General features: G+C 38.8%; 1 protein-coding gene across 5 annotated transcripts in view; it reads right to left on the reverse strand.

Annotated features, from left to right (window-relative positions):
- Nucleotides 1–27,803, reverse strand: part of IQCH (IQ motif containing H) — a 95,482-nt gene that overhangs the window by 25,035 nt on the left and 42,644 nt on the right. For all 5 annotated transcript variants that reach the window (XM_068958999.1, XM_068959000.1, XM_068958998.1 and 2 more), the window contains 6 exons: nucleotides 24,515–24,598; nucleotides 21,994–22,169; nucleotides 17,566–17,838; nucleotides 15,312–15,503; nucleotides 3,310–3,430; nucleotides 1,269–1,555 (listed from right to left, as the gene is read on the reverse strand). In XM_068958999.1, the coding sequence (XP_068815100.1) occupies nucleotides 1,269–1,555; nucleotides 3,310–3,430; nucleotides 15,312–15,503; nucleotides 17,566–17,838; nucleotides 21,994–22,169; nucleotides 24,515–24,598 (1,133 nt within the window). The remainder of the gene's footprint in view (nucleotides 1–1,268; nucleotides 1,556–3,309; nucleotides 3,431–15,311; nucleotides 15,504–17,565; nucleotides 17,839–21,993; nucleotides 22,170–24,514; nucleotides 24,599–27,803) is intronic.

Below are 27,803 nucleotides of genomic sequence, written 5' to 3' on the forward strand. Positions count from 1 at the left end.
GGCCTCGGGCTGTAGGAGGAGAGCTGGAACGGAAACAGCAGCAGTCTCACACTGCTCTGCACTAATGTTCTGCCCCCGAGACCACGCATGCAGAAAGCTGCAGAGCTCTGATAGATCAAATGGGTGCTGCTAAACACACTTGGGAGCCTGCGCAACCCAGGTGGAAGACTCATTAGAACAAGGATCTACAGAGGGAATCCCACAGGAACATTTATACTAGAGACAGTTTAAGCTATTGCATGAGCACATTTTAAGACGTTACTGCCCCTCAGCTGAGCAGCTATAAACACAATGCGTTCACTGCTTCCAGTCCACTACCTCCGGGAAGCAAATCAAGTTTGTTTCTATCCCTGTGATGATACCTTCAGTCATATGCACTGTCACATGACATACACTGATCTCAGCTTGTGTTTTGCTGATGTGGAATAATTCTGTATCTGGTTTAAGATCACGTCTATCGTTCTTACAGTACGATCTTCTCTCAGCCGTTCTAAAACCCAAATGGAGAACAAAAGCGGGTTGAATGAACATAGTTTCCTTCTCATTTACAGCAAGGTGGTATCCCACACAGTCAGCTACTCTCCGTCAGCTGAGAGACAATACCTTGTGGCTCAGGGACTGTAACTTTCTGAGATATAACAACAGATTGCTTCAATTACTTATTCATATCTAAATTAGCCACCGTGATGTAAACTGAATTGTCCAGCCCTACCTTCCCACTTGCTGTAAGAAACTATCAATATCCCTTCTTCCCTGGATTCATCCCCTGCATTCTCACTGAGATGCTGGTCTACTAAAAAGAGTACAATAATCCCTACCTTTATTTCTTGCAGAGAAAAATACAAAAGATTCAAAACTGTCAACCTTTTGAAACTAAAATCCTCTGTGTGGTCTTAGCCATGAGACTATCCTCTGTAAATATCACTTTATTGCAGAATGCACTTCTTTTAGGCAGAAAAGTCAAAAAATTCAAATATAATTTTCTCACCTCTCAGCTTCGAAAGAAACCCTACAGGCATTGCTGAGTTGTTACTCTTCAGGTTGACCAAAACGATTCCTCAGGTTTAACTAGCTAGATCAAGTTTAAGTTTTATGATGTTGTTAAAACAATCATATGCTTTACCTCTCTCCACATGCCTCACTCCTTAGAAACAAAGTTTGTTCAGAGGGCAGTGTTTTTGCTCCATTATCTGTTGGTGTCAAATAGGAACATAAACACTTCTTGATCTTAGAGGGACAATATGAAGTAACGTATCTGCGCCACTCACCTGCTGCTCCATTGTTTGTGGATGGATGAAAGTCACAAAGTCAACCGAAAAATAACCAAGCACTCCTTTAGATTTACAGGTCTCTCCAATTTTTAAGCACAGAGAATTAAGAACTGCTGGATCAACAGAACACTGTGGAATGGTAGTGCCAGATGATCGCAAAGGACCATCAGCATGGAGCTGGTCTCCAGATGACACTATTTTTATCTTGCCTGTTGGTTCTATCAGCATATCCACTGTAAGGTTTGTGACGTTTTCAGAGAGTGGGAAGGCTTCTATCACACCACCTAGTAAGAAATGTATTAGCTGTTAAGCTAGCAATAAAATTCACATGCAAAGCTCTTCAGAGTGCACAGAACGAAACCCCTCAGCTCCTGTTGTGCTCAGACATTGCAGGGAGGACTGCTATGGAGATGCAGCAAGTAAATAAATGTAACGTGAGCAGCATAGCTAGAACCCATGAATCTCTTAGAAGAGAAAGATGATATCGCCGCCACTATATCGCTGGACAATTCAACCTGTGGCTTTTGAGCTGCAAGTGCTTTGAAACCAGTTTCAAACTGGAGCTGTACTGCATATTTGACAGAACGAATATGTCTTGGGTAATATGAATCCTGGGCTGTCCTACAGCCTTGCTAAATACCAAGCCCAGAACGGTATTGCATTGGCAACGTGGGGACCTCTGGGGGATGTTATCTCCGGCTGTCAACTACTCTGGGAGATTGCCATCCATACAATGGTCTGAGATAAGTAGGTCTGTCTAGTGGTATTCATCCACCTGAGGAACGTGGTATGTAGATGGGAAGGTCAGAAAGGCTGACAACTCAGCATAGTTGTCCACAGGAAATCACAAAAAAAGACTTTGGCATTCTGGGATTGTCTGTTCACTGCATATTATGTCATAATGCATTTAGTTAGGATAAACTAGTATATAATTAAAATTGGTACCATACATGTTCACTGGCATTATTTTTCCAAAAATACTTTCAATTTTTTGAATTGCTGTTATCTGTTCGACAGATAAAGAAATCTATGAAATGAATATCTCTATTATACACACTACGAAAGGATATAACTGCAGGGCAGATTACCACAGAATTTACTAGCCAAGCACAAGCACTGCATCTTTTCAGTCTAATTGGCATCCATATATGGGATTTTAACATATCTATGCAAAGCCCACTCACAGATATACTGATTTGTGGAGATTAGACAACGCTTATCTGCTCTGCCTTTTATGGCCAAACATGGACTCGCTTCTCAGCTGTAGCCAGCTGAATGCTGGCCAGCTCCGATCCAAAGGTGCCCTGACTGAGTTAATGCAGGAAGCCCCGCTGAGGACTCAGCACCGTGCTAACAAAACAACCAAACTTGCAGATTGCAACTTGCTCATACTCCTTTAGCTTGCAGGGCAAGAAAGAGCCCAGCAAAGGTCTAACTGCACGTCTGTGCCTATATTCTGAACAGTGCAATAAGGTATGGTGTTACCAGTCCACGCTGGCTGCACCATCCATTTGGAAGGCAAAAATCTGAGGAGAATGCTCAGCTTTTACCCAAGCTAGTTTGCTTAAAGGTTACAAGCATAGCTGACTTTATACAGTGCATGTGTATAGCATCCAGAGTGTGGATAGGAGGCAAAACTAGGTCTTGCAGATGTGTTCTCACCCATGCCTAATAAAGATGGAAACTTCTTGCATTTAAGTATGTGGAAGCTCACATGCTAACCTTCTATAATGAAGTCCTTCATCAAATGTGACATAATCTCCAGTACAGTAACCCAGGACTAAGGAGTTAGTGCTTATTGATTCAGAATCTTGTGAGAAAGGTAATCCAGAATTAATATAGGTTAAATGCTTGGGTAAGACATATGAGTGATAGAATAGTGACCTATAATTCGTTCTTAAATGAACATTTGAAGCATAAGGGGAGAAATAAAAGGAGATAAATATTTAAACGGGCTCAAGATTAACAAGAATATGGTATACAATATGGTATAATTACTCCTTTTAACACTTAACAGCGACTTTGCAGTCTTATTTACCTTGACTAAGAAATGTTTGGAGGAATTTTTCCCATGTAGGGAATCGTTTCTCATTGACTGGCTGTACGTGCTGTGCTAAAAGGCCCGGCAGCTCCTGGGAGATCTTCACCAAAGCTGGCTCCTGCAGAAACAAATTAAATAGAACCACAAGCAATTTTACTACAGAAATGAAAACTGCTTGTGGGGTGATTAAAAACCAGGCCTCCAACAGACAAAAAAAAAAAAAAAGAAAAAAGAAAAAAAAGAATGTGGTTACTGTTTACCCACAGTCAGGAAGCCTTTTTTAATTTTTCTACTTACTACTCTTCCCTTCTATTGAAAACTGTCCTTATCTGAAAGATGATTTCTCATCTTTCAGTATAGCATCTATTTTATTATAATTTATATCAATAATTTGATCTGGCAACTGAAAATGCTAAGCACTTGGTAACTGCTTAGTGATCAATATCAGCAGTCAATAACTTGTTTTTTATGTTGAAGCTGAGCTTATTGAAGTAGTCACATATGCCAGAAATAGTTTTGCTGATACTCTTTATGTTTAGGCTGTTATATAAACCCAATCAAAATTCATCCTGTAGTTATAACAAATTTTGAGGCAGAATCTACCAAAGGGGTTTATAAAGCAGGAGATACCGCTATTATACTCTCCGGTCTTTAAAATAAATCCCTAAGTGAGTTTGTCTCTCCTCTTTGGTAGAATTTGATTTGTTGTATTATAGGATATAAATTAGCTTGTCTCCAGTTTTAAATTCTTTACTATATTATCACACACACAAAACCACCCCATTAAATACAGAAACTAACTGCATTGCTTTTACTGTTCAAAACAGTCCCAGAAGTACACGAGCATATAAAGTGCAAGGACCCTGACTCTATTGCTTCAGGCTCTTTTTCTTGCTGCTTCATAAGCATTCCCTTGCTTCCCCTGGGTCTCTTTGCTTCTGGTTTACATCCTCTCTCTCCAGCATCCTGTGCTTCAGAAGATGACCAGCCATCCCATGATCTTGGCAATGTCCAAAGCCATAATCATATTATCTTAAGCTCTGGAGGAACATGATAAAACCTTATGGCTAACATCTATGAATAGAAAAAAACAATTCAATTTTTCTAGACCAGTGAATTTGAAGAGATGGGTTTTGTCATGAAGCACATGATGTGACATAACCAAAAATAGGAATTCAAAATCAACTTACTGTGATTTATCTACCAAAATGAGGAAAAGCAGGTTGACCAATGATTAGGGTATCAACTTGGCATACAGATGTGTCTTTTTCCCGGATGCTGTCTTCCTGGAAGATTTTAGGAAAATGACTTTGTTTGGGCCTCGAGCTGTCTAGCCGTGAAAGGGGGCAATTGCAGTTCCCTACCTCACATGGAATTGAGGCAAAAAGGCATTAAAAATATTGGAGTGTTTAGACATGATGATGATCTGGGTCACGTGGGCCCTTAAAATAGATTAAGAAGAGTGTGCTGTTGACTTTAAACATCTTATTAAAATTTTTTTTTAAATATTTGTAGTCAGTATATCAAAATACTAAGCAGCGCAAACTTATCCTTAGAGCAAAAAGAAAGGACCACATAAAAAGTGAGATCCAAGTTGAGAATTTATCCAGATTCAGCTCTTACACTGTTAGTCTCCTTTCAACAGAGACCGCAGCAAGGAATTTGGGATAGCTCAGCTGACTAAAACAACAGAAGAGTGAACAAATATCAGTTGGCCTTGTCTGGGTTTGTATTTGCTTTGAAATGTTGTTAAGGCAAGAAGTCACAAGACCAGGTAGTTAGCTGTATAATGAAAATAAATGCAGCTTTGGAGAGAGGATCTGAGCCATGATGAATAGCATGGAGATGCTGACCTACAAAATCAGTCTGCACTTCTCAGTGCATTCAGCAATACCTCTGTCACACGGAGCCTCGTTCCCGAGATCTAATGACTTTGGGTATTGTGCAATTTAAACAGAAATAGAAAAACAAACAAACAAAAGCTGAGGTGTGCAATGGCTGCCTGAAAGCTTTTGATAAATTACGGGGGAAAAAACCAATAATCCCAGCTGGATGTGCGGAGGCATTTGAGAGTGCTGTGTGACCAAGCCCGTATAATTAAAAATTAAGTTACAGGCATGTGAACTGGGCCACTATTTTCCATTGCAACAGTTCTGAGGGACATGAGGGCAGCCATGCCAATTCCATATTTTTTTCCCCCTTTGGAATAAATGTTATTTCCCTGCAAATAAAGAAAGTGATTGGACCCTATTCTCCTTGTAATCACCAGGCACTGAGATGACTGATATTTCTGCAAGCTGTCAAACTCGGTGTTTCAAGAACCACGCTCCACAGGCTGCATGGCTCTACCGTGCAGTCCACAGCTTGTGCAGGGCAGCAGGACCACGTCCCCACTATGCCACCGCCCCAGCAGGGCACCCGTTCAGGACCATGCAGCACACGATCATGAGAGAGCAATTTTGAGGGCTGACACCAATGAATTTCAGTTGTAACCTGCTGTGATATCCTAGAGCATCCCAAATGGAACATGGCCCATGGTCCAGCTCAGAGCAGTGCTGGGGACAGTGGTATCTCCTCTTAGCTAGAGTTGTTTCCAGCATCACACACTGCTATGAAAGCAAGATCTGTAGTCTAGGTGCAAAACAAAGCAGGACTTCCAGATCTTAAAGTGGACTGAAGGGCGCACACACCTGGCCCGTGAGGCTGCTGGTCAGATACAGAGTGCCTGGGCCTGTTCAGCTCCTCAGCACTTGCGGTGCCATCATATATGCCACTGCTCTCTGTCCAGATGACGGGCATTAGACAGGCAAGACTGTTGTGCTACTTCCTCCTCACACAGCCCAGTGTTGCTTCCTCAAATAACGTCAAACAGCAGGTGAAGGGGACTTGAATTCAGGACAAACTCAGAATATCTCTAAAGGAAACGTGGGTGCAAGTACCCAAGCTCAGGAGCATCTCACACTTCAAAGTGCCTTCAGTTCTAGCTGGCTATGAAGGAAGCATGCACAAAAAAACTATTACCTTGCAGAAAGATGACAGTGGCTTTAAGAAAAATAACAAGTTCAAGAAAATGGGAAATTTTCCTTGTGAGATCAAACGTGCTTTTAACAGGTAACAGCTAGATAATCAAGGTATTCACAGAAGGGAGTCAGGCAACTACTTTTTAAGGATCAGCACCTGGAACTCTAGTTGAAGTTTTTTTGCCACTGTAAGCTCTAAGAGGCGATAATCTTGATTATGGGGAGTTTTAGTAAGTGAATTCAAGCCCAGATCCAACATTCACTCATAAAATCAAACCCTTTAAAAGGATGACTGCTCTGTAGGCTAATTTCATCCAAATTGGACGGTATCTCCAGCAGAGCTTACCCCTGTTTTGTCTCTTGATGTGGCCCAGAACAATTCAGAATCACAGGCTCAATGTAAACAGGGAACATTTGTTCACAACTTTCAGCTGATCTTTCTTAGCACCAATAAAAAGGGAGCAGGCCAAATATTATTGTTTCCATGATGCAGAAATCTGTAAATCCATCCAAATCTGTTTATCACTTTTTTGTAACAATGATGAATAAACATGAAAAATATATACCTTTCCCTCCTTAAATATGAAATAATTTCCCACCCTTCTGCAAGCTGAATTTCCAAAGGCAGCTGCAACAAAAAAATAGGACTGAACGTGGAGTAGGTTGAAGGAACTGGGAGATGCACTTGAGAAAGATGAGCGCACAGAAAAGCCTGTTGAAGAGATAAGTATATAAACAGAAAGAAGAAATAGACTTAGAAATCCGAAGAAAGACCTGGGGACAGAAAGAGGCTGCAGAGCAGAATGCATGAGTAAGACCCAGGGCTTTTTAGCTAAAAAAAAAAAAAAAAATCGGATGGAAAGGAAATTATTTAGACCTTGCAAGCAAATAGAGTGAAGAAAGTAACTTCAAATAAGTAAAGCTGACTGGGCCAGAGAAGAACAAAATCAGCAGACAGATCCCCAGCAATACAAACTGCTGTATCGCTGTTGCAGTCAATGAAGCTATGGCAATTTATACCAGTTACGCAGTATGTCCCTTATACTGTGATCAGTGGAGCTATGACAACTTATACCAGCTGCCTGGATGTGAATTGGTCCAGCCCTCCTTGCTCTTCTGCCCCAGCAGCACCAGCTAACATGGCACTGTCGGGAAAGCCTGCATAATTTTCATTATTTCCTACTTTGTAAATTAAACAGTTGACTTTTTTTTTTAATTCAGACAGGTACATGCTAACTAGAACCACAATCCATCCCTTGAATAAAACGATCTGAAAGGTTTAAAAAAACAGCAACGTTTTTGGAAGTGATACACCGGCTTCCTACCTACTTAAAGTTTGAAAACTGATTCAAAGACCAAGCATTTAATGGTTAACTGAAAATTTTAAAATTAAAAAGTGCCAATTTTGCCTTCCATGAGCTGGAAAAGTATGTCCTGATAGAAGGTAACATCATGTAAAACAGCCATCATTACCAAGTAACACAAATGTTTTTTGTATGTAAAATTGCTTTGTAAAATATTTGCTCCATCTGCTGAAAGGAGCAAAGACAATTTTCCCCGATAGCTAATGGCCCATTTCAGCTGTACGGCGAGCGATTCACCGTGGCTGCGACTTGCATTAAGTAGAACGGCGAAGACAGTGCACAGAATTCGCCACTTATGTAGTATTATCTCCTCGCCGCTTCCCGAGAGCCCGGCCCTCATTACCGCGGCCCTCGCTTTGGATCAGCGCACAGGACGAGGCTTGCTTTGACTCGAGAGGCTTTTTGTCAAACTGAGGCACATATGCTATGCTTCAGTACAAAAGCACAAAACAGCCACTTTTCTTGACTACAAGAACAAGGAGGTTAGTTCTCTTTCAACTTTCCAGCACTTAAACTGCTGTTCCTTTTTTCACACCACATGGGGCCATGGCTTTCTCTTCTGGCTCATGCTGTCACTCCGCGCGCTGAGGATTTCAATATATAAGGATCAAGCACTCCTCCTAATTCTAAATTCAACTACATGCACACACACAAAAAAGCAGAAAACCAAAGCTCATCCAAAAACCCCTCCCAATTGCTTCAGTTTCATTGTATACTTTGCCGCTTACCATACCTCTATTGAAAAGCACATGTTTACATTGTGCCCTGAACCACTTCAACATCTGCTAACAGACCAATAAAAAATAAATAAACCAGGATTGTTTAGAAAGAGAGATCCTTTCTATTTCCTCTGAACACTACTAAACAGGCAACAGCAATATGGTGCTGAGATCCTTTTCTGTAGTTTTCATTTCGGAAAACGACGTATGCAGGGAAATAAATATAAAATCACTATATCCTGTGCTACCAAAAATCAGACAAAATAAGATCTTAAAAGCTGCATGAGCTTGTCAAATATTTCTGCATGTTTACACACAGCATTTTAACTTGAGATTTTGATGATTTTATTCAATAATTTGCTTTCCTACTCCCAAAACACTCCATGTGGATTGCTATTTTGAGCATAAAAGCATGTATTTTGTGAGATAGCGCCCTTCATTTTTCAGGGTTCCCCCTGTCTACCCTCAGAGCAAGGAAAACATTACACAATAGGCATATTCTTCTAAAAGCTCTTTTTTAAAAAAAAAATCATACACTTATTTCAATGCAATACTTGCAAGATCAGGACTTTGGGATGATAAACTCATCTCATAGAAAATGAACTAACTAATATTCAAGTGCCTCTTGTATATGTTTTAATTAGATCTCTGCAAATGCACAATCAATTCAGATGCCCTCAGATTAGTAAGATTTTCCTAATTAGCTTATTTTTCTAGATTTTAAACTCTATAAATTTGGCTTACTTTCTTTTGCCCTCCTTTCTGGCTCATTTCCCTAGGGAAAGGATTTTAATGAATTCCAAAAGTACGATTTAAAATAGAAAAAAGACACAGTATCGATAATCCACAGTCCCTTTCCAGGGATTCTGTGTGAATTGCTGAGCTGTGACGCTAAGGAGTAGTCAGACAAAACCCACAGCATGTTTCACAAACAACACACAGTTAAACTTCTTTTATTCTTACACTTGCCTATGTGATACTTTTTGGATTTTAGCAAAATAAACATTTTTAAAATAATCCAAGCAGGCATTTTATTGCATGCGATAACATTAACGGATTTCAGATTTCTTTAGTGCTCTTGCTTTATCCTCTCCTTCCACACTGTTATTGCTAAAAACTGGCAGTTAAATTCAATTGATTCAAAATATTCTGGATCCATATGGCCTAAAACCCTGGAGCTGAAGTTCTGATATTGCCTCACTGCTGTTTTCTAGCATTTGCCTCTACTCCAGTCCCCAGATGGTGGAAGTAACATTTAAACCTCCTTTCCTCTGCCTTGTACAATAGACCTTGGCACCATTTCAACTGTTTACTCCGGTAATTAACAGCACTGATACCACAACAATTACAACTCCTACAATCTTAACACAATAATGCTATGAATTAGTGAGAGCTAATGGCTGGAAGGTATAGTGGTTCCAGACTGCGAGATCTGTGCATTTTTAGAATAAAATAAAAGGTACAAACAGCACGCTTGCGGTAGACAATGATTACCTAGTAATTAGTTTACACAAAGCTTCCTATTTAATGGCAAAACGCTGTAATTAACGCGTGACAGAAAATCAAAGGGTACTTTGTAAGCATATGAAAAATTAACACTGCAGGCCTATAGCTTTATGTACTGATTAGAAGCATATTAAATCAATAGGACATACAAACCAACAGCTTGCATATCTGATTATTGTAAGTCTTCAGAATGGATATCATGGTTTTAATTTAACCGAGGGATACAATTATCATGCTTTATTTTAGTTAGGATTTGGAAATTACCTGAAACATCACTGTGGCAGCTACACGAATGTAATAATAGACTGAAATAAGAGCGCTACAGATTGTTCACAGATACAGTGGATATGAGAACTATTTAGGACATTTTCTTGACAGAGCATTGCCCATTCTTGGAAATAACTTTCGGCTTTTTTGTTTTGTGGGCAATCAGGCTCTCCCTTAAGCCTTTGGGTTCTTTCTCTTTTCCTATTAAACACCACATCAAATTAGAAGAAATTTTAAAAGCCTGTCAAAATGATGTAAATGGATCTTTTGTAGAACTGTCAGAGTTTCTGGCCCTCTTCAGGCTGAAAAAATTATCACACCTGCAATTGCATGTGCACAATAACAGCAGCAGCAGCAGCAAAAGCCACTTGCTTAAGAACCCTCTCATAGACCCTTCGGTGTTACACCAAGACCAACTCAATTGCCTGCACTTTATTCTGCAGTTTCAGCAATATTTGTAGCACTGCTTTAGAACAAAGTTGATGATGTTACAAAAGGTGATCAACAAAGGGGTGAAAATGGGCATCAGAAAGGAAAAAATAAATCAGTGTTGGGAGTCTATACTGTGTTCAAAGACAGCCTGAAATGACAGTGTGCTGGCAATGCCATGTTTCCGAAATTAAGTCTTTTGACAGTAGGATGGCTGGCTTTTATTTTGACTTGTTTGTAAACATATGCTCTTTTTCTCTGTTACTTCAGCAAAGAAACAAGATTGCTACATAAGCTTCAGTCTTCTTATAGAGAATGAAGCTCATGAAACTAGTTAAAAATCTCCTCATCACTATTCCTAATTTTCAGATAATCACTAAGTTTATCTAATTACTTATTACAGGACTTACGAAAGCTTACCAATACCATTTCAATTTTAAGAAACAGTCATCATTTTAGCTTGGTCTTTCAAACTGTAATTTTTCAATAGCAATCAACTGAAAATCCTACAACAGAATTTGAATATTGCTTTGTTCAACACAGACTGAAATTTGGGCTTTCTGCTTGTTACCGCCTCTTGAAAAGATTTTGAGTTCCTGTTACTCATTTTAATGAATTAACCAGGATATGGTCTATATGAAAACTGTGACACAATATTGAGACACAACTGGAGATGGCAAGATTCAAACACTGTAGCTTTTAAAACAGGAGGTTAGCCATGCACATTAAATAGTTTTTCTTCTACAACAGGTATCGTATCCGACGGAGAGCTTTTTTTTTTTTTTTTTTTTTAAACAGCTGTCTTGCTATGGCCAATTGTAATGGCTTAATCAGAAGAACACTTTTGCTTTTTTTTTCCTGTCTGGTTCCATTATAGTTTTTTCAGTTCTTTTCCTCTTTATCCATGCACCTATCCCTCTCTCTGTCTCCTGTCTGATCTTCCTTACCTTTAGGATTGCTGCTATGTAAACTTGCATCATATTGCTGATCCTCATGGTTAACAAACAGTTGCAGTGTAATAAGACTTAATTCTTAAATTAACCTGACTATTGATAAAACCTAGTGATTTAGGTACTATTTAGATATGTATAGTTATACAAGATGGTGGGATGTCTATACGCTCCTGTATTATTTTATGTGAAAGAGGACTGTTAAAAGAACCAAAAAAGGCAACACTAATAGGGTGGTGACACTATCCTTCTGCTGAACGGGAAGAGGACTGCAGGCGCTGAATAGAAGTGGAACCTGCAGAAGGAATCCTGCTGGACTTCATCTAAGGATCCTGGCTGAGTCTGAGTCAGAGACCAAGAGGCATCTCAGACTCTGACAGCCTGCGGTCTATTCCAAAATAAATAAAACAGATCAAATAACATACTTTGTAGACTGCTTTCACCAGTCTTCAGCTTGAATTCTGAGTAGGCATCTGGGCATCTTTCTTCTTGCTTAATGGAAGCATGGCTGCAGTAGGCCTGATTAGTCCAGCATCCCGTCTGTGACAGTGGCCACAAATGGATGGCCAGGAAAGGGTACGAAAACAAAGCAAGTGTATCCATTCCCCAGATACTCTCCCAGCTACCAACAGTTTGCAGCTCAGAAACTCCCTAAGCCAGAGAGAGTGTCAGTGAATTTAATAACCACTGACAGTTTTTTCTTTCATGAATTCACCCAGTCTCACAGCTTAGATCCATATAAACATAGGTGAGATTTTTCAAAACTTGAAAAAAGGAAGTACTGACTTGCAGCAAGAGGGAGATGCCCAGCTCCTTAGCATACTTTGGAATACCACATATTAATAAGTATCATCTTTCTCTAGATATTCTAAACAGACCCTAATGCAATCATCCTAAATACATTCTTTACTGTTCATTCACTTACTGTAGTAAGCAGAATCACTTTTTCTGCTATGCACAGGCTAATTGAAGCTTGAACAGATACAGAAAATAGGTTGGAAAATCATGTTATAAAAGCATAAGAGCGTTTCACACAGCACATATGCTTTACATGCATATGTTAAGCAGGTAAAATCTGTGAAGTTACTTGCTTCCTCCAACAGTCAATCACATTGCAGAGTACAATTAAACTGCTAAGGTGTTTCAGGACTTACTGATCTTTTCTGCATATAACAAACAGGGGCCACATTCTTGTATATTTTCACATTAGAGAATGCTGCTCTCCACAAATAGCCTCACTACAGCCAGATGGGCACTTGTGGAAAAAGCAGTTCTCCTTGATTAGAATCAGGCCTCAGGATGAAGCTTTTTGTATGCCGGCAGACATAGCAGTGCACGCTAGGATGAAGGCCTTACAGAGCCATTCTGCGAAGTTTGTGAATTCGGCCCTTTATGGAGCTGCAAGACAATTGTTCAGATACCTCAGATGCTACATTAAGTTAACAAGGCAAAATACACTGATAATCTTGTCCTGCATTTTTGTTTGCCCAATGTTATATTTGAAATGAGGAATCTAAAATCTCATTTTTAGATAGAATAGATTCTTACACAATTCAGACTCATAAACTATATTATTTTTAATCTGTTGCCTACTACATACCAATGAGAAAAATCTGGGTATCATGTCTTAAACTGCTATGCAAATTATGCTATTTGTAAGTATTAACATAATTTAGTGCTTACAGTCATATTCTCATTTCTAATAATTCTACCAGAATGCAGAGTCTTTTCACTGTACTCTTAGCCTGCAGGATAGTCTTTCATCAATAAGCTGAATTTTTTAATAACCTGCCAGCATACATTTTGTATGTGGCAGCCTATACCAATGACACAACATCTTCATTATCGACAGAAACAGGTCTACATACTGTAATAGGACATTAAAGCATGCCTGTGCTCATAAACTAATGCTTTGATGTTTAAATGCCTATCATTACAATGGTATTCTGTAACAAAGGATGATTTTAATCCTCTGCTCTCAATGGTAATACTCAGTGGAGACTGCAATTCATTATATATAAAAAAGGTCTCCACTTTACAAGAGGGCTCAACTGAGAAGGCAGAAAAATTTGAACGCTCATATTCAAACAAGATGTTCAAAATGGCAGCAAGTTTTGCTCTTCTGGCTAGGCTACCTGGAATGCTGGTCTGGATTTATGGAAGCTTTCCTGCTGACTGTAAGAAATTAGATCAAATATATCATTCCATATATATTTTCCAACTTCCAACAAATGTTCACGTTTAAGGGCTTCTAAAGAGTTGATTCCTAGCTGCATCAAAGCTCCACTTAAATGCAGTATAAAAGCAAAACCAGAGAAAGCCAGTTACCACTATACCCTTTATTCAAAGTCACTTAGCCATTGGAGAATTAAAAAGGCGGAGAAATAGGAACACTAAAACTACGAAGAGGTAATACCACTTATACAGGGAATTTATACCAGCAAAGACCTGGACTTGGTGGAAACTGTTTTATCTTGTCTTCTGCCCCCACTCCATGCCTTCCCTATGGAGGGAGCAGGATCTGGGTATATCCTGCTAGCTTTATGTGTACCCAGACTACTGCGTGGCCAGATAATGCTCTCCAATGCTCTACTTCATATTGCTCAGGCTTGCACAGAGTGAAGGCTCCTTAGTAGGCTTTAGGAGAAATTAGCCCTTTGGGTTTGTATGCTAAGTTCTGTGTTATAATGTGGCATTATTTTGTAGTTGTCAAAAGCAATATAATCAGCACAATTTGAAATTTTAATATACAATTCAATCAAACATAAAAACTTTAAACATTTTTGATTGAATTAAAAAAATAAAAAGTGCTATAATGACTCATTCATGTAAATTTAACAATTCTTTCTGGATACATTCCTTCTGGCTTTAAAACAGTTACACTACGAATGAATTTGGCACTATATACAGAAATATCAAATGCTTATTGAAATTAACACATTTAAATATCATTTGAATACCAAAGAATATTTGAAATACAAATAGTTTGCTCAATACCAGAACTAACGAAGTTAGTTGGATTTGTGTTCCGCTTATTCAAAGCTCCAGTTGAAGCTTTTTCTGTAGTTGAGATGTATCGTGTGTTACAATCTCTTCCTGTCCTGTGGATTCCTAGGAATAACCTAGTGCATGAGTTCCTTTTTCCCTCAGTTCGGTATTTATAGGGTCTCTCTCTTTACCATACACCCACCGTAATGAAACTTGTAGGAGACCTCAAGTGTTCTCTCTTATATAGCTGAAAATAGCCAACAGGTGTAGAAGTTATTAGCAGGGACAAATGTACAGAAACAATAATCCTTAGGAAGCCACATTAAAATCAGTTTGTATCTGGCCTCAAAACGATTAGTATCGTTCAACTATATTAGTCCAACAGTTATTCCAATAACGCCAAGTTTCTGCAAGGCTCTACCACCCATATACTTTATCTATACATGCCCCCCCTTTGGATAAAAAATACTAAGAAAGATTTTTGTGTTATTGCATATGAATTAAATGGTATGACATCCAACTTATTCCACAGTTGGATGTCAGACATTCGTTTATATTTTGCAATATTTAATTGCCTTTTTTAATTTGAATTACTGTAATCTATTACTTTTGTACAAGCCAACCTGGATTCTGTAATATCAACTCTTACCAACGTCTTAAAATGAAAGCTCAGGGAAAAGATTTACCGTGAGGAACCACTCCAGGAGAATCTTAAGGAGTTGTGACAACAAACAAGACACCCTGCTCCTTACTTACATGTGCCCACTTACTACTCCATATCTCAGGGCTGTATCTCTGCCGTTCCTTCTGAAGCCAGCGGTAGCACTTCAAATGCAAGGTAACGTCACAGTAGGCAGTGCCATTTCCTCCAGATTCATCGTTCACTTTGAACAACCAACGCTGCACTTCCATGTTGTCAATGATCAGCTGACTGAGGATATTAATCATCTATGGACCAAGCAATGACACAAAGACACTTTGCACTATGACGATATCAAACTGTTCCTACATTTAGACTTACAGTTCTCTAATATTTGGACTTAAAATTTATAACTATGGTTTCCGTTTCTTAGAGACACTTGTGTTGCCACAGTTGTCTTGGATCTCAAACGAAAAGAACCCTGAACATTTTTGGTTGAGGAACCTATTGCCAACATCCTGCGCTTGAATCCACCTGGGCAGAGGACCAGACAGCAACAGAGCACCTTAAATAGGCAATGGAGCTGTGCCCTGCAAAGAGGAACTCGCCTCTTCAGGCTTCCTTGCTAGATCAGGATCTTAGGTTTTGGATAATCAGTACAGCTCAATAAATGCTTTTGACAGGGAATAACATGGGATGGACTAGACTATCTGCAAAATCTGAGAAACAGTTGTGCCAGATTCTAACACTAGCAAAACATCTGTGAAATTCTCCTACTGGAGAGTACATTATACGGCTATAAATTTATGAAGGAGCTACCAGGCAGGCTTTATAAAAATGCTGCTAATTACTTATCTGTATATGTACACAGATTTACATGAGTTTAAACTGCCTTTTGCACAGCTGGTGTAGGATGTAATTAGCCTCAGAAACTGTGAATGCCACTGAACCCAGTGAAAGTATTATCAGATCTTGTTGCCTTTACATAGCAATCTTTAGGACTCCGTGTTTATTTTTTGGACTTTGACCTCAAATAGAATTTGTGTTTGTTCCTGATGCTACTATTTGGGGCTTTCGAGAATCCCATAAATGTGTTTGTCTTGATGACTCCCCTACAGTAATGAAAAGAATCACTAATATTGTAAGGACTGTACTGTCAAAAGAATTATGTGCTATCTTTAAGTGAAAACTGAATTGTACTTTAATATAGCGTCACCTTTCTTTGATTATTTAACCAATAACGCCAGTATTTCATACGAGCAAACAACAGAAGTAGAACTTTCGTAACACTGCAGTATGAATCAAAAGTATTAGATTCATATAAATTATTTACCAGCAAATCAAACACTTGTTGTTTTTCAGATCATTGATCATATATTTGTTTATTCCTACTATGGAAGTTGCAATACGTTTGTGTATCTGAGATTATTTTCAGTGCTAAAGGTGATTAATAGAAGGCAAAGCAATATGAAAAAACTCTCTCTAAGCAGTAGGAAGGCTTACAAATAATAGCCCTGATTATTTTCCTGCATAAGTTGTAGCACTGCTATAAAAAAAATACTTAAAAAGAAATCCACTCAACAGACCATACGTAGATATATCATTGGAAATTGCAGAATTAGCTTATAGAATGAAACATTGAGCCTCCGTATGCAAAATAAATATATATGTGAAATGAACACACCGTAGAAAACTCTTGTGCCTTGTTATTGCTTTTAATAGTTTGAGTTTAGTAACATTTTTGTTCTTTTCTTACTGGTTGTGCTAACAACATAGGTGAATTTAGCAATGAAAAGCCAGACACAAGGTAAAATTTCTGTTGCAGATATGCTCAGTGAATCTGAATTTGAACAAGCTGATTTCCTAAATGGATGAAATTTTCCTTTCATCAAACACTTCATTTCCCAGAAATCCCTGTTGTATTTTCAGTCACTGGTAAAACTCCTATTAATTTCACTGAGGCCATGACTTTATCCATGGCTCAGCAATCCAAGCTGTTTGAGGTAACCAGACCAAAAGTCCCTATGTATCCTCAAGAAAGAATCTGAGGAATACCAGAACAATTGTATTTCTTCCTGACTGGGATGCAGATTACTTTTAATTGGTGAGATACAAAAGGGAAAAGGGGGGGGGGGGAAAAGGGGGGGGGGGAGAAAAAAGGGGGGGGGAAGAAAAAAGGGGGGGAAGAAAAAAGGGGGGGAAGAAAAAAGGGGGGGAGGAAGAAAATCTGATACATGATTTAAGCAAAATGAGTTAGCGTCTAATCAACTCAGTTATTACAATTTTACAGGTAACAGAGCAAAGTCTTCATCCTACCTGGTGAAAACAAACTTCTGCTTGTTGCCACATGGCAGACCACCTCCTGCTTACCTGCTCATTGCTGTAGATGTCCGATTCTCCAGGAGGGGTCGGCACACAAGCGCTGGCAAAGATTCGTTTACTTCCAGACTTGGTACTATAGAGACGAGCCACTTCTGGCACTGAGCCTAATATAGGGACGTTTAACATGTCAGCCACTTCTAAGTCATCTTTGTGGGGTACCCCTCCAATAATGTAGGCATCTCTGCTCTGGATAAGAATTTTTATTCTTTTGATTGTCTTGGGACTGTACTTCAGCTGTGTGGCTAGGCACATGTGATGGCTCTGTATAAGGATAACATCATTCTTGTTAAAAGGTGTTCTTTTCTATTCCATAAACCTAATTTATAATGTTGCACACAATAAATACATTATTAATAGCAGGCTGGGTTATGACCTATCCTGTAGCTTAGCAGTTTAAATTGATAAAAGCTGTTGGGGTGAGGCTCCATAATCGTGCACATCTTTAGTGTGCTGGAAATGGGCTCACTGGGAATAGAACTAATTACTACACATCTGTATTTATTTGATCCATGCGGAATTATCCTTCTGTCAGTCGGCAAAGAAGCTGGTGGCCTTTGGATAATAGTGATTCATCTCAGCAACACTTCTGGCATGGTTTAACTCTAAAGCGCCTAAAAATCAATACAAAAAATGAAGAAAAACCCCTATAGCAGAGAACGTATTTCACCATACAGTTCAGCAGTATTTTAAGTGATTCCCTGAGAATAAAACACTTTGATTTACAAAACCTTTCACTGATCACATTAAATTACTGGGGATATACATTTCCATTATACACTAGTTCTGACTGCTACTGTAAACTCAACTGCAGAATACTCAAGGAGGGAATAGCAGCTTTTTGTTGTTTAAAGCACAAGTGTTTCAACTTTTTGCAAGTATTTTTTTCATTTCTTCTAAAAAAGAAAATATCTGTTGCTGGACAAGCTGCTCAGAGATGCCATAAACTGTAAATTTAAACTAAGAACATCAGTCATGGCAGGCCAAATTCAGAAATATGTGCTATAACACATACTATGCAATACTTGCAGATAACCCAGTTATCTTTTTCTGAAGGTATACGGGTGCACTGGGACAGATAGGGATGGATATTATGGATAAATATTACAACAGACATCCATTGCAAAAGATGGCCATAAACAAATCATAACGAGAAGGAAGTCTTCTTTCCATTGAGATTTCATCTAATTTAGACCCCGTTCAGGACAGCATTCCTTTTCAAGACAGCTTACATGCTGGATTTGTTAGTGATTTCCAGGACTGGGAATCCCAGAATATTTTCCTTCAAAGTCTTGAGTGCTCCTCTCCAGAGACTGCAGCACAAATCCTTATTCTGCTTCATGGACGGGGATGCTGGTGAAACGGAGACGGGGGAGCCCCTACAAGTGGACAAAAGGAATCTCTCTCGTCCCTTCCTCAGTGACTTCTCATGCCAAACAAATAGTTCCCCAAAGCGCTCAAGTCTCTCTGTGAAGGAGTCAGACATACTGCAGGGAGAGCTGAGCTGCATGTCAGAGAAATGAGATACTCTTCAAACTTCTAGCAGGAAAAAGGGAGTAACAGGAGCTGTAGGAGAAGAGCGAGCAACAAAAGCATGCTGGAGTCTTTTTTTGTTCTTTCAGTTTTAAAACAGGCACTCTTAATGCTCCGATTCAGTTGTTTTTTCCCCTCTTGAGCACTGGTCTATAAGCAGGGAGATAGGCCATGCTGCTGGTCTCACGGCAGAGTTCGGCCATGTGGAGAACAGGATCAATTCCCAGCCCCGGTCACTCGGTCCCTGGGGCCACAAGCGGTGATGTAGGGAAGAGATTTGCTTTGTGTCTCTCAATAATGGATTTTACAGTTAATTAAGGAGTGCAGGAAACAGGCTGTAAAATCTAGTTCATTCCTGCTTTGAGTGTGCTACGGCTGCCATGACACATGGTAGTGCAATGCAAAAGAAGATAAAAGCAGAATTGAGGAATCCTCAGAATTCCAGCATGACGCTGAATGGAATAATGATTAGTAGCCAAAAGGCTAGTTCTCGGTTCTCGAACCTGTTGATTTTTAAAAAAATATTCCTGAGATCAGAAAAGCTGAACTTGCCATCAGCTTCACCATGATGGGCAAAGCTACTGCTACACAATTTGACTTGCTGCTGGCTGCGATTTAGCACAGCTTAACCCCGATTCACCTTGCGCCTGGCTGTGCTGAGTGGCGAGAGATCATTGTAATAGCTAGTGACCACCTAAGGACAAAGGTATATGGACACCCCTTTCTCCCAGCTCCTCTCTGCCTCCCCTCTGCAGATACCAAGGATTAGCACAGTGCTGCCTGTGTCTGTGTTCCTTTCTGCCCATCCAATTCCACCAAAACAGCTAGGAAATTGGTTAAGGCTGATTTGTACCTGCGGAATTGCTCACAGGAGCCTTCCAAGAAGAACCTGTAAAGCTCTAATCATTACACAGGTGAAATGACAGCTAAATTCATGGACCCTGAAGCCAATGGGTGACTTGCATCAGTTAGGAGTACAGATTCTTCCTCACACAAAAATATATCCTATATATAGGACACATTAGCTACTACATGGTAAAGAACATGTCTGGTGAAGACAAGGCAGCTTGAGGATTTCACATATTAACAGAGTTACCAAGCAGAACAGCCAAGGTTATACCTCAACCTGGTATCACGTAAAACCTGTGATTGCCCATTCTTATCAACGGCATTCAGCAGTAAAACACCTCTCAGCATGCTGTAACTGGGTGAGGAGCATGACCATATCCGTAAGAGCACCATGTAGCCCTTGTAAATAGGTGAGCTACCTACACCTGAGTATGCAAACATTTCCCAATAAATCACAGCTGCATAATTGTCACAATCGGACTTCGCAGGCTTGTTTCCTCTTCACCTGTAAAACAAGCTTTGTCCAGAACGTTTCAACAGAAATTGGAATGTCTGAAAACGGTCTGCTTTTATATTAACTACCTCAGCCAAACCACTGTGACCACAAATCAATTGGTGAATGCATCTTCTATTCCTGGTCAGCATGTCTGTGTTGATCAGCACCTCTTTCAGTCCATAAAATGAAGATTTTTAGATGATATTTTTTGAATATTTTACTTAGAAGGCTTTACTTAAAGCTTCCAACATTTGGTAGTTAGTACTGGATAAAATGACCCAGTATCCAGGGGAAAAAAGCTACAACTGTCAAAGTTCAACTGAAAAAGAATAAAACATATCCCTTGTGCTTAGCAAGGATTTATCATCCATGTAATTTTACTTTACAAGATGAAGGGCCAAATTATGGCTCAGCACAGGCATTTACAATGCCAGTAAGTTTCTAATGTACAGATTACAAAGGCCTAAACTAAAGTCAGCTCCTAAAAGCACAAATAGTATCATTTTGATGATTTTATCTAACTTTAGAGAAAAATACATCCACATCTGCAAAACTCAGTCTTAACTATGGCAGAACTAGCAGACACAGCTCTGACTCAGTAGTCCCTTCCTATACAGCATAACAGCTAAACACTTTTCACACATACGTGTTTTCAAGAATAGAAATGAATTCACACATCTACTTAAGCTCTTTGCTGAACAGCATGCTACTTCAGAACTACATTTGAAAAGCAACACATCTACTAAATATAAAAAGCTTTCTTTAACCTTCTGAAGCCATTAATTTCAATCAAAACATGGGACAAATTATGGTACAAATACTTGTTTAACAAAATACCTAGAACAGGGATCTTAAGATCCTATTGAAAACAGGAGTAGGACTTTGAGTACAGACACTAGAGAGAAAATGTATCACAAAATTTCATAAAAGTCAAATCTCAGCTAAGATACTGTGGACTTAATATTTACTATATATAATTCTTCACTCTAGAGTAGCTGCACTGCAGTATTTTCAGAAATACTGTATGCAGTATACAGTAGTTTAGGTCTTATTTTAGACTATGTTCTAGCACATGGATTTAAAACTGACTTGACAGATTGAGAACTAATATTTCTGTATTACCTAACTTAAGTAGTTTCAAGTTCTGCTCTTTAAGAAGCTCTAAATTGGATTTTATTGGAAGAAATACTACAAACACATGAACGATCGGATGCTGGGCATCCAGAGATAAAGTTTGAGTAATAAGAATGGTTTATTGCTATGATTTGCTTAGAGACATAAATCTATCAAATTCACAGTCCCAAACATATACTACGAATAGACAGTGGTCTACAGACAGCCAATATAGGACTATCTCAACTAAGTCTATAAAGCTAAACTGGGATATTTATTTCCAATGCTCTAACTAGTAGTCTAATCAGTAAAGCTCTTAAACTTGCAATAATATTTCACTGATGTGTACCAGAGCGTTACAAGTTATAAAATTTCCAATTTAATTTTACTGCATCCCTCAAGCTGTAGTAATTAGAAGACAAACTCACAGGGAAGCTGTTTATAGCTTCAGGGGTGAGAATTTTGAACCTGTCCTGCAGGTCACCCATGTCCTCAGGGTTCCCAGATCTAACAGCTGCCTGTAGACCCAGGAGTTTATTGTAATACTGCAGTAACTCCTCACTCAGATGAAGGGGGCAGATGTAGATGACGTCCACGTTGGCATCTAAAACAAAGGGGCATAGTGTTCATTATTGGGAGAAAGGTAGGCGCTGCTCAGAACAGCTATCCGATCATCTCTGATCGTTTGCTAACAAACAGTTTCTCTAGAACACGGGAAATAAAAGTGAGATCTGTAATTCCCAAATCTTCATGTTTTAACTGCTTTTTCTGTGCTTCAGCACTTCTCTGAAGACAGGTCAGCAACCTAAAGAAATAGCTAGTTTTCAGAATTCAATCTGCAGAACATACTGGGGGCAGAATTTTGAAAGTGTTGCAGGGGGATTTATCTGCGCGACTCACATTAACATCAATGGGAATTGCACACTGCTTTAAAAATATATCCCATTAACTTCAGTAAATTATAAAACTGAGCTATTAAGTTCAGAAAGCTGATGAAATTGCAATTTCATACTCTGCCTTGATTTTGCATGGCCTGTTCCTATTCTTGTCCTGTCCACATAAAAGCTCACGGTAGGATACCATTAATAACTATCGCTGAGCATGTCAGTGTGCAGATTAGCTAGTTAAATACCACAGTGTGAAAATCTGTGTTTTCGCATGTGAAACAACTTGGGCTGAAAGACAGTGTATACACAAACACTTAGAGGTGAGAAAGTAAAAGGCATTAATATATGCCATTTTGGAAAATTTAAACCACTATGCTCTTCTAAAATAAGAATGTTAATAGATGAGCTAATGAACTAATTGGCCTTGCAACATCAACAGAATATGCTGCCAAAAAGCACTCGTAGATTTTGATCCAACTCCTACTGAAATCGGTAGGAAGTCTTTCATTGTCTTTACTGGGCACAGGAATAAGAGCCCTGAAAGTGCCAGGGACAAATGCTATTAAAGGACAATGAATCAGAAGCAAAGCAAGCACTGGAGTAAGGAAATCCTGAATCCAACACTACAAAGGAGTGAGATAACCTACCCATTCACTTTGTTTTGCTGTACTGCTGCCGGCAAACAACCCACATTAACAACGTAAGGCCAGAATCTCAACTAAAGCATTACAGCATCTGACAACCAGCCTCATGCCTCAGCCCTGGTGAAGCCTTTTATGTAACACAGATCATTACCATATAACTCTCCAAAACAGTTAAAAGAGCAGTTCACTAGATCTTTAGTCAATATTCAGTATCACATTTAGGCGTTTACTCAGACTCTCAAAATCAGCCTGAAAACTTACCAACCAGGGTACAAAAAGACTACTCACCCCTGTTGGCTGTAATGCTGAACGCACTGTTAAAAACTGGCAAGCCCAAGTGAATTCAGTGAATAAAATGCTGCAAAACAGTTTACTACTCTAGCACTACCCTACAAACAGATATAAAAGTCTGCTTTGGACACAGTGGGGCTCCAGAGACAGATTAAATACTAGCAGGTCGCAGCAAGCAAGGAAATCCTTCTAAAGAAAAAGAAAACCAGTATGGTAAACATCAATGTTCTTCTGTCAGGCACAGGTAAAGCATCTGACGTAGTTAATAATTTAGTTAATAATTGACTAGTTTGTATCTTACTTGTGGTCTATCTTATATTCTACAGTGGAACCAATTTTCATGTTCACAGATTTTAAGGTGAGAGAGAATGCCTGTATAATGTGTTGACTTTGTCCCTTTAAGTTTCAAAATATCATTTTAAAGACAAAAAAACTACCTTAAAAAACCTGAAAAAATAAAACTGTACTACGGAAAAACAACATTAGTGCCTAGATAATATATAAAGGCAATTATATTATTATTTTAGGCAACTGTAAATTTCTACATCTAATATATTTTTGTTACAAACTTACTAAATGGCATTTATAAAATAATAATGATACTGAAATATATATGAATCATGTAAAGTATGTCATTCTAGGGAGCCAATGAAGTTGGTCATTGACAAACAATATTCTTCACCGCTTTGCTTAAAGGAGGACTGTCATTCTAGCAAAAACTTTTTAATGTATATCTCTTGCCTCATTTTCTAAATAAAAAAAAAATTAGTTTAAATAAGGGCTTGCTCTTTTCTAGCACATCTTTCTCCTCATATGAGCCTGAATGCACACTAGCAGAATTAGCTACCTAATTTTGTAGAACACTAAGCACTTTGGATCGTTTGTGGTGCTCAGCATGCACCTTTACCAAAGGCTGCTTTACCTTATCACAGAGTCAGAAAGAATCAATAGGGTCCTCTTACGAGTAACTTGGACAGGAGCAAATAGCATAGCAGATAAATTACTTCTGAGCTTATATGTTCTCTATATTTAACATTAATACAGCAAGAAAGTCCCCATCAGTCAATCTCTTTTATTCACAACTATGGGTAAATACAAATAAAGGCAGACAACAGCTCATAACATACCCAGTATGTCACACAGCCTTCCCATCTGCAAATTCTGCTGAAGAGCAAGATCAGGAATATGCTCACGGATGCACTGGGAATACCCTGGAAAACAAGTGAAGTCCCCTCCAAATCTATTCAGAAAACCTCGGCATAAATTTGAAATACATTTTCTGTTTTATTATAGTTTTTTTTTTTTAAAACCAAAAGTATTTCAAATGCTAAAGATGGTATTGCATAAATTGCATCATCTCTATGAATTTATTAATGAACTGATGTAACATCATTTTTGTGTGACATAAGAATCTAAATAGAGACCTAAATGTTACAGATTTAGAAAGCTTTATCATTCTAAACTACTAACATTTGAATATTTTAAGTCTTTTATGCTGCTGGATTTTTTTTAAACAGAAAAAAACATTATCATCATTAAGTGAGAATGTTAGTAAAGTGGTGCGTTTTGTCCTTCACACAGGTAAAAGACAACAAAAAGATTTCATTAAAGAGACGTCTCAGTGATACCTGACCACTTTGTTACAGAGGATGAATGAGTGGCAGCCTGTCTGAGCTAGGATTTTCTGCTTGGAGGTTAGACTTCCACCTGATTGCATATTCTCATCTTAAAAGATTGCTGCAAATGACATGACCATTGTAAGAATAATCTCTAATTCTGTAAATTTTAAATTGAGTTAATTCTAAACTAAGCAGTGTGCGTATATACAACCACACATACGTTGCTGGTTACAAGCTGTGATTGAATCAAGTTCACAACACAAGTTCAGCCTAACACCGTTTGACAATTCTTGACCAGTCTGCTAACAAAATCCATGTAACGTTTCCATATATCTGCACGTGACTAATCATCTGAAACGTAGAAAAACTTAGTCTGACTGAAAGTTGTTCAGTATTTCAGTGCTTTCATTTTGGAAGATAATAACAGTAGATCTTCCAGGCAAAGTTACCTCTTTTTTTACTGTGAGGACAATGATTGTAAATAATCAGTTAGCACACTAAGATGATGTGGCAATGCCACTTTGCAGACAGGGGAGCAAAACATAATAGAAATGGAGAAGTGGACATGATCAGTTTTATTCTTAGTAATTTCTCTTACAACTTGCAGGTCGTATCTAGCGCAGTGTACCATGTACCTGCAGAATTACATCAATATAGAAGATACTGACCTTTGGGCCACACCTAATGCTGAACTACAATAATTTGAAAAAAGCTTGTTCCGATTACTTTAACTTGAGACTCAGGGCTTAATTTTTTTCTCTAAGGTAGAAACCAATTTTAAGCCACTAACAACGCTGCTTAACAATTTCACAGGATTCAGATTTCAAGCACAGGAAGTAGCTGATTTCCCTACACTAAACTGCTCATGAAAACAGATTGGTTCTTTAAGGAATTCATCTGAGCAGGAAAATTACACGCAAATAGCACTTGGAAAATGAGTAATTACTTAAAAGGCATAATAGTTAATATTAGCAATGGAATAAAAGTTAAAACTTGCGTGTTGCTATAGTTCTGCAGATACACTACAGCATTATACCAACCACCATATGTACTTTTCTAAAATAAGTAAATAAAACATTAATTCACAGTATATTAGCTCCCACTGGCAAGAGCCAATTTAATTTAATGAGAGAAACATTCACTCCTTGCGAACCACTCACCTTCCAACTGACGTTACGAACCACGTTAATCCTCACACCTGATACGTTTCATATGCTCTGTGCTTACCTGCAGGTCATCTGACACTGCTTATTAAAGATAGATGCTTAATATTCCATTTCTTGCAGTTTAAACAAAATCCACCCAGAATAAATTACACGTACAACGATCGCATTCTAAATGTTCCATAACTATAACCTGGGCCTTCATTTCTGTTTTGCTGTGTACAGCTGGTTTATGTATCACTAACATTTTGAGTTTCTGCATTTGGTCTGAAACATGTGAAATGTTTCACATGCATTTGCATTTGCCAGAAGCCAAAGCTCCCATTTTGATTCAGAGAACCACAACTTTAGGTGCCATATGCTGCCAATCTGATCAAACCCCAAATCGCGTCCGAAAGCAGCAATGCTGGCAGAAGCTGGCAACAGCAGAGCATTTGAGGATGCGTCTGTTCCTTTACACAGGCACCCTGGCACTCCTCTGGCCGCGCTGGTCCACAGCAGCGTCACCCTTGCACAGGGACAACCAAGAATTCTGATTTCTCAGTTCAGCGGCACTGAGAGCCTTCCTCCCTCGCACAAGTTTTACGATAGCATGTGTTCAATGACTTCAGTGGAACAATCCCAGTTGCACAGGGGTAAGTGGAGAGAGAGTTACAGAACAACTAAAAAGAGGCAAGTGAATTAATGGCAAAGGGCCTGCTTTCACCTCCTCTTTCAACCTCAGCCATGACCTTATGCCCCTTAATTGCCATTTTCTTCATAAATTTTGCCTGTCTCAAAGCATCTTCCCTTTGAATCCAGAACCATTTTCAAACTTGCCTTTGAAAACAGAAGTAGCAGCATCAAGTGGGGGAGTGGGAGGGGTGAGATAGTCTAGCCACAGTCCTAGGTCTGAAGGAGGAGGAGGAGGAGGAGGAGGACAATAAGCCGATCAAGACACAGCCACCTTGGGCCCCTTAGTGCTTGGGACAGGTCTAATGACAAATAGCTAACTTTTCTCATTATACTTGGCATGCCGACAGTTTAATTGAAACAGCTTTAAAAAAAAATCTAGGTCACTGAAAAGGTAGGTACCTACGATAAGTACACGGTAGGTTATATATGGTCCCAAATACTATTTATTGTAAAAGTAACTATTTGGGTAGGGGAAAAAAAATCGAGCAATCATTTTTAAATAGTTGAATGAAAAAAAGAAACATTTTCTCACAGTATTTGAATCCCAAATATTGCAGGGGTATATTCATCCACTAGGGTGTGGGAGTAAATCTGACTACAAACTTCAAACTCATTTTTCATTACACTAGCTGACAAAAACACGAAACAATCTTTAAGCAATAAAATATACATCCCTATTTTCAGCTATGGTAAAAATCCAAAGTTTTTGTTTTGATGAAATAAATGGAAACGTTTGTTCCTCACAGCAGTATAATTTGATCCCTTCACTTTCCCTCTCACTAGATTATTTTCAGAAACTTGACATGAGCCTGAACTTGCTCTCAGAATGAAAAATGCTGAAAAACTCAGTTATGACCGTATCTCCATTTATTGGAATTCCACTTGTATGAGAAGAAAACCAGATGCTGACGTGCCCTTACTGCTGAAGCCAAGGAAACGCGAGTGGAGAGTTTCAGACT

The sequence above is a fragment of the Struthio camelus genome, chromosome 12 (genome assembly GCF_040807025.1).
Source record: "Struthio camelus isolate bStrCam1 chromosome 12, bStrCam1.hap1, whole genome shotgun sequence".
Taxonomy (NCBI): domain Eukaryota; kingdom Metazoa; phylum Chordata; class Aves; order Struthioniformes; family Struthionidae; genus Struthio; species Struthio camelus.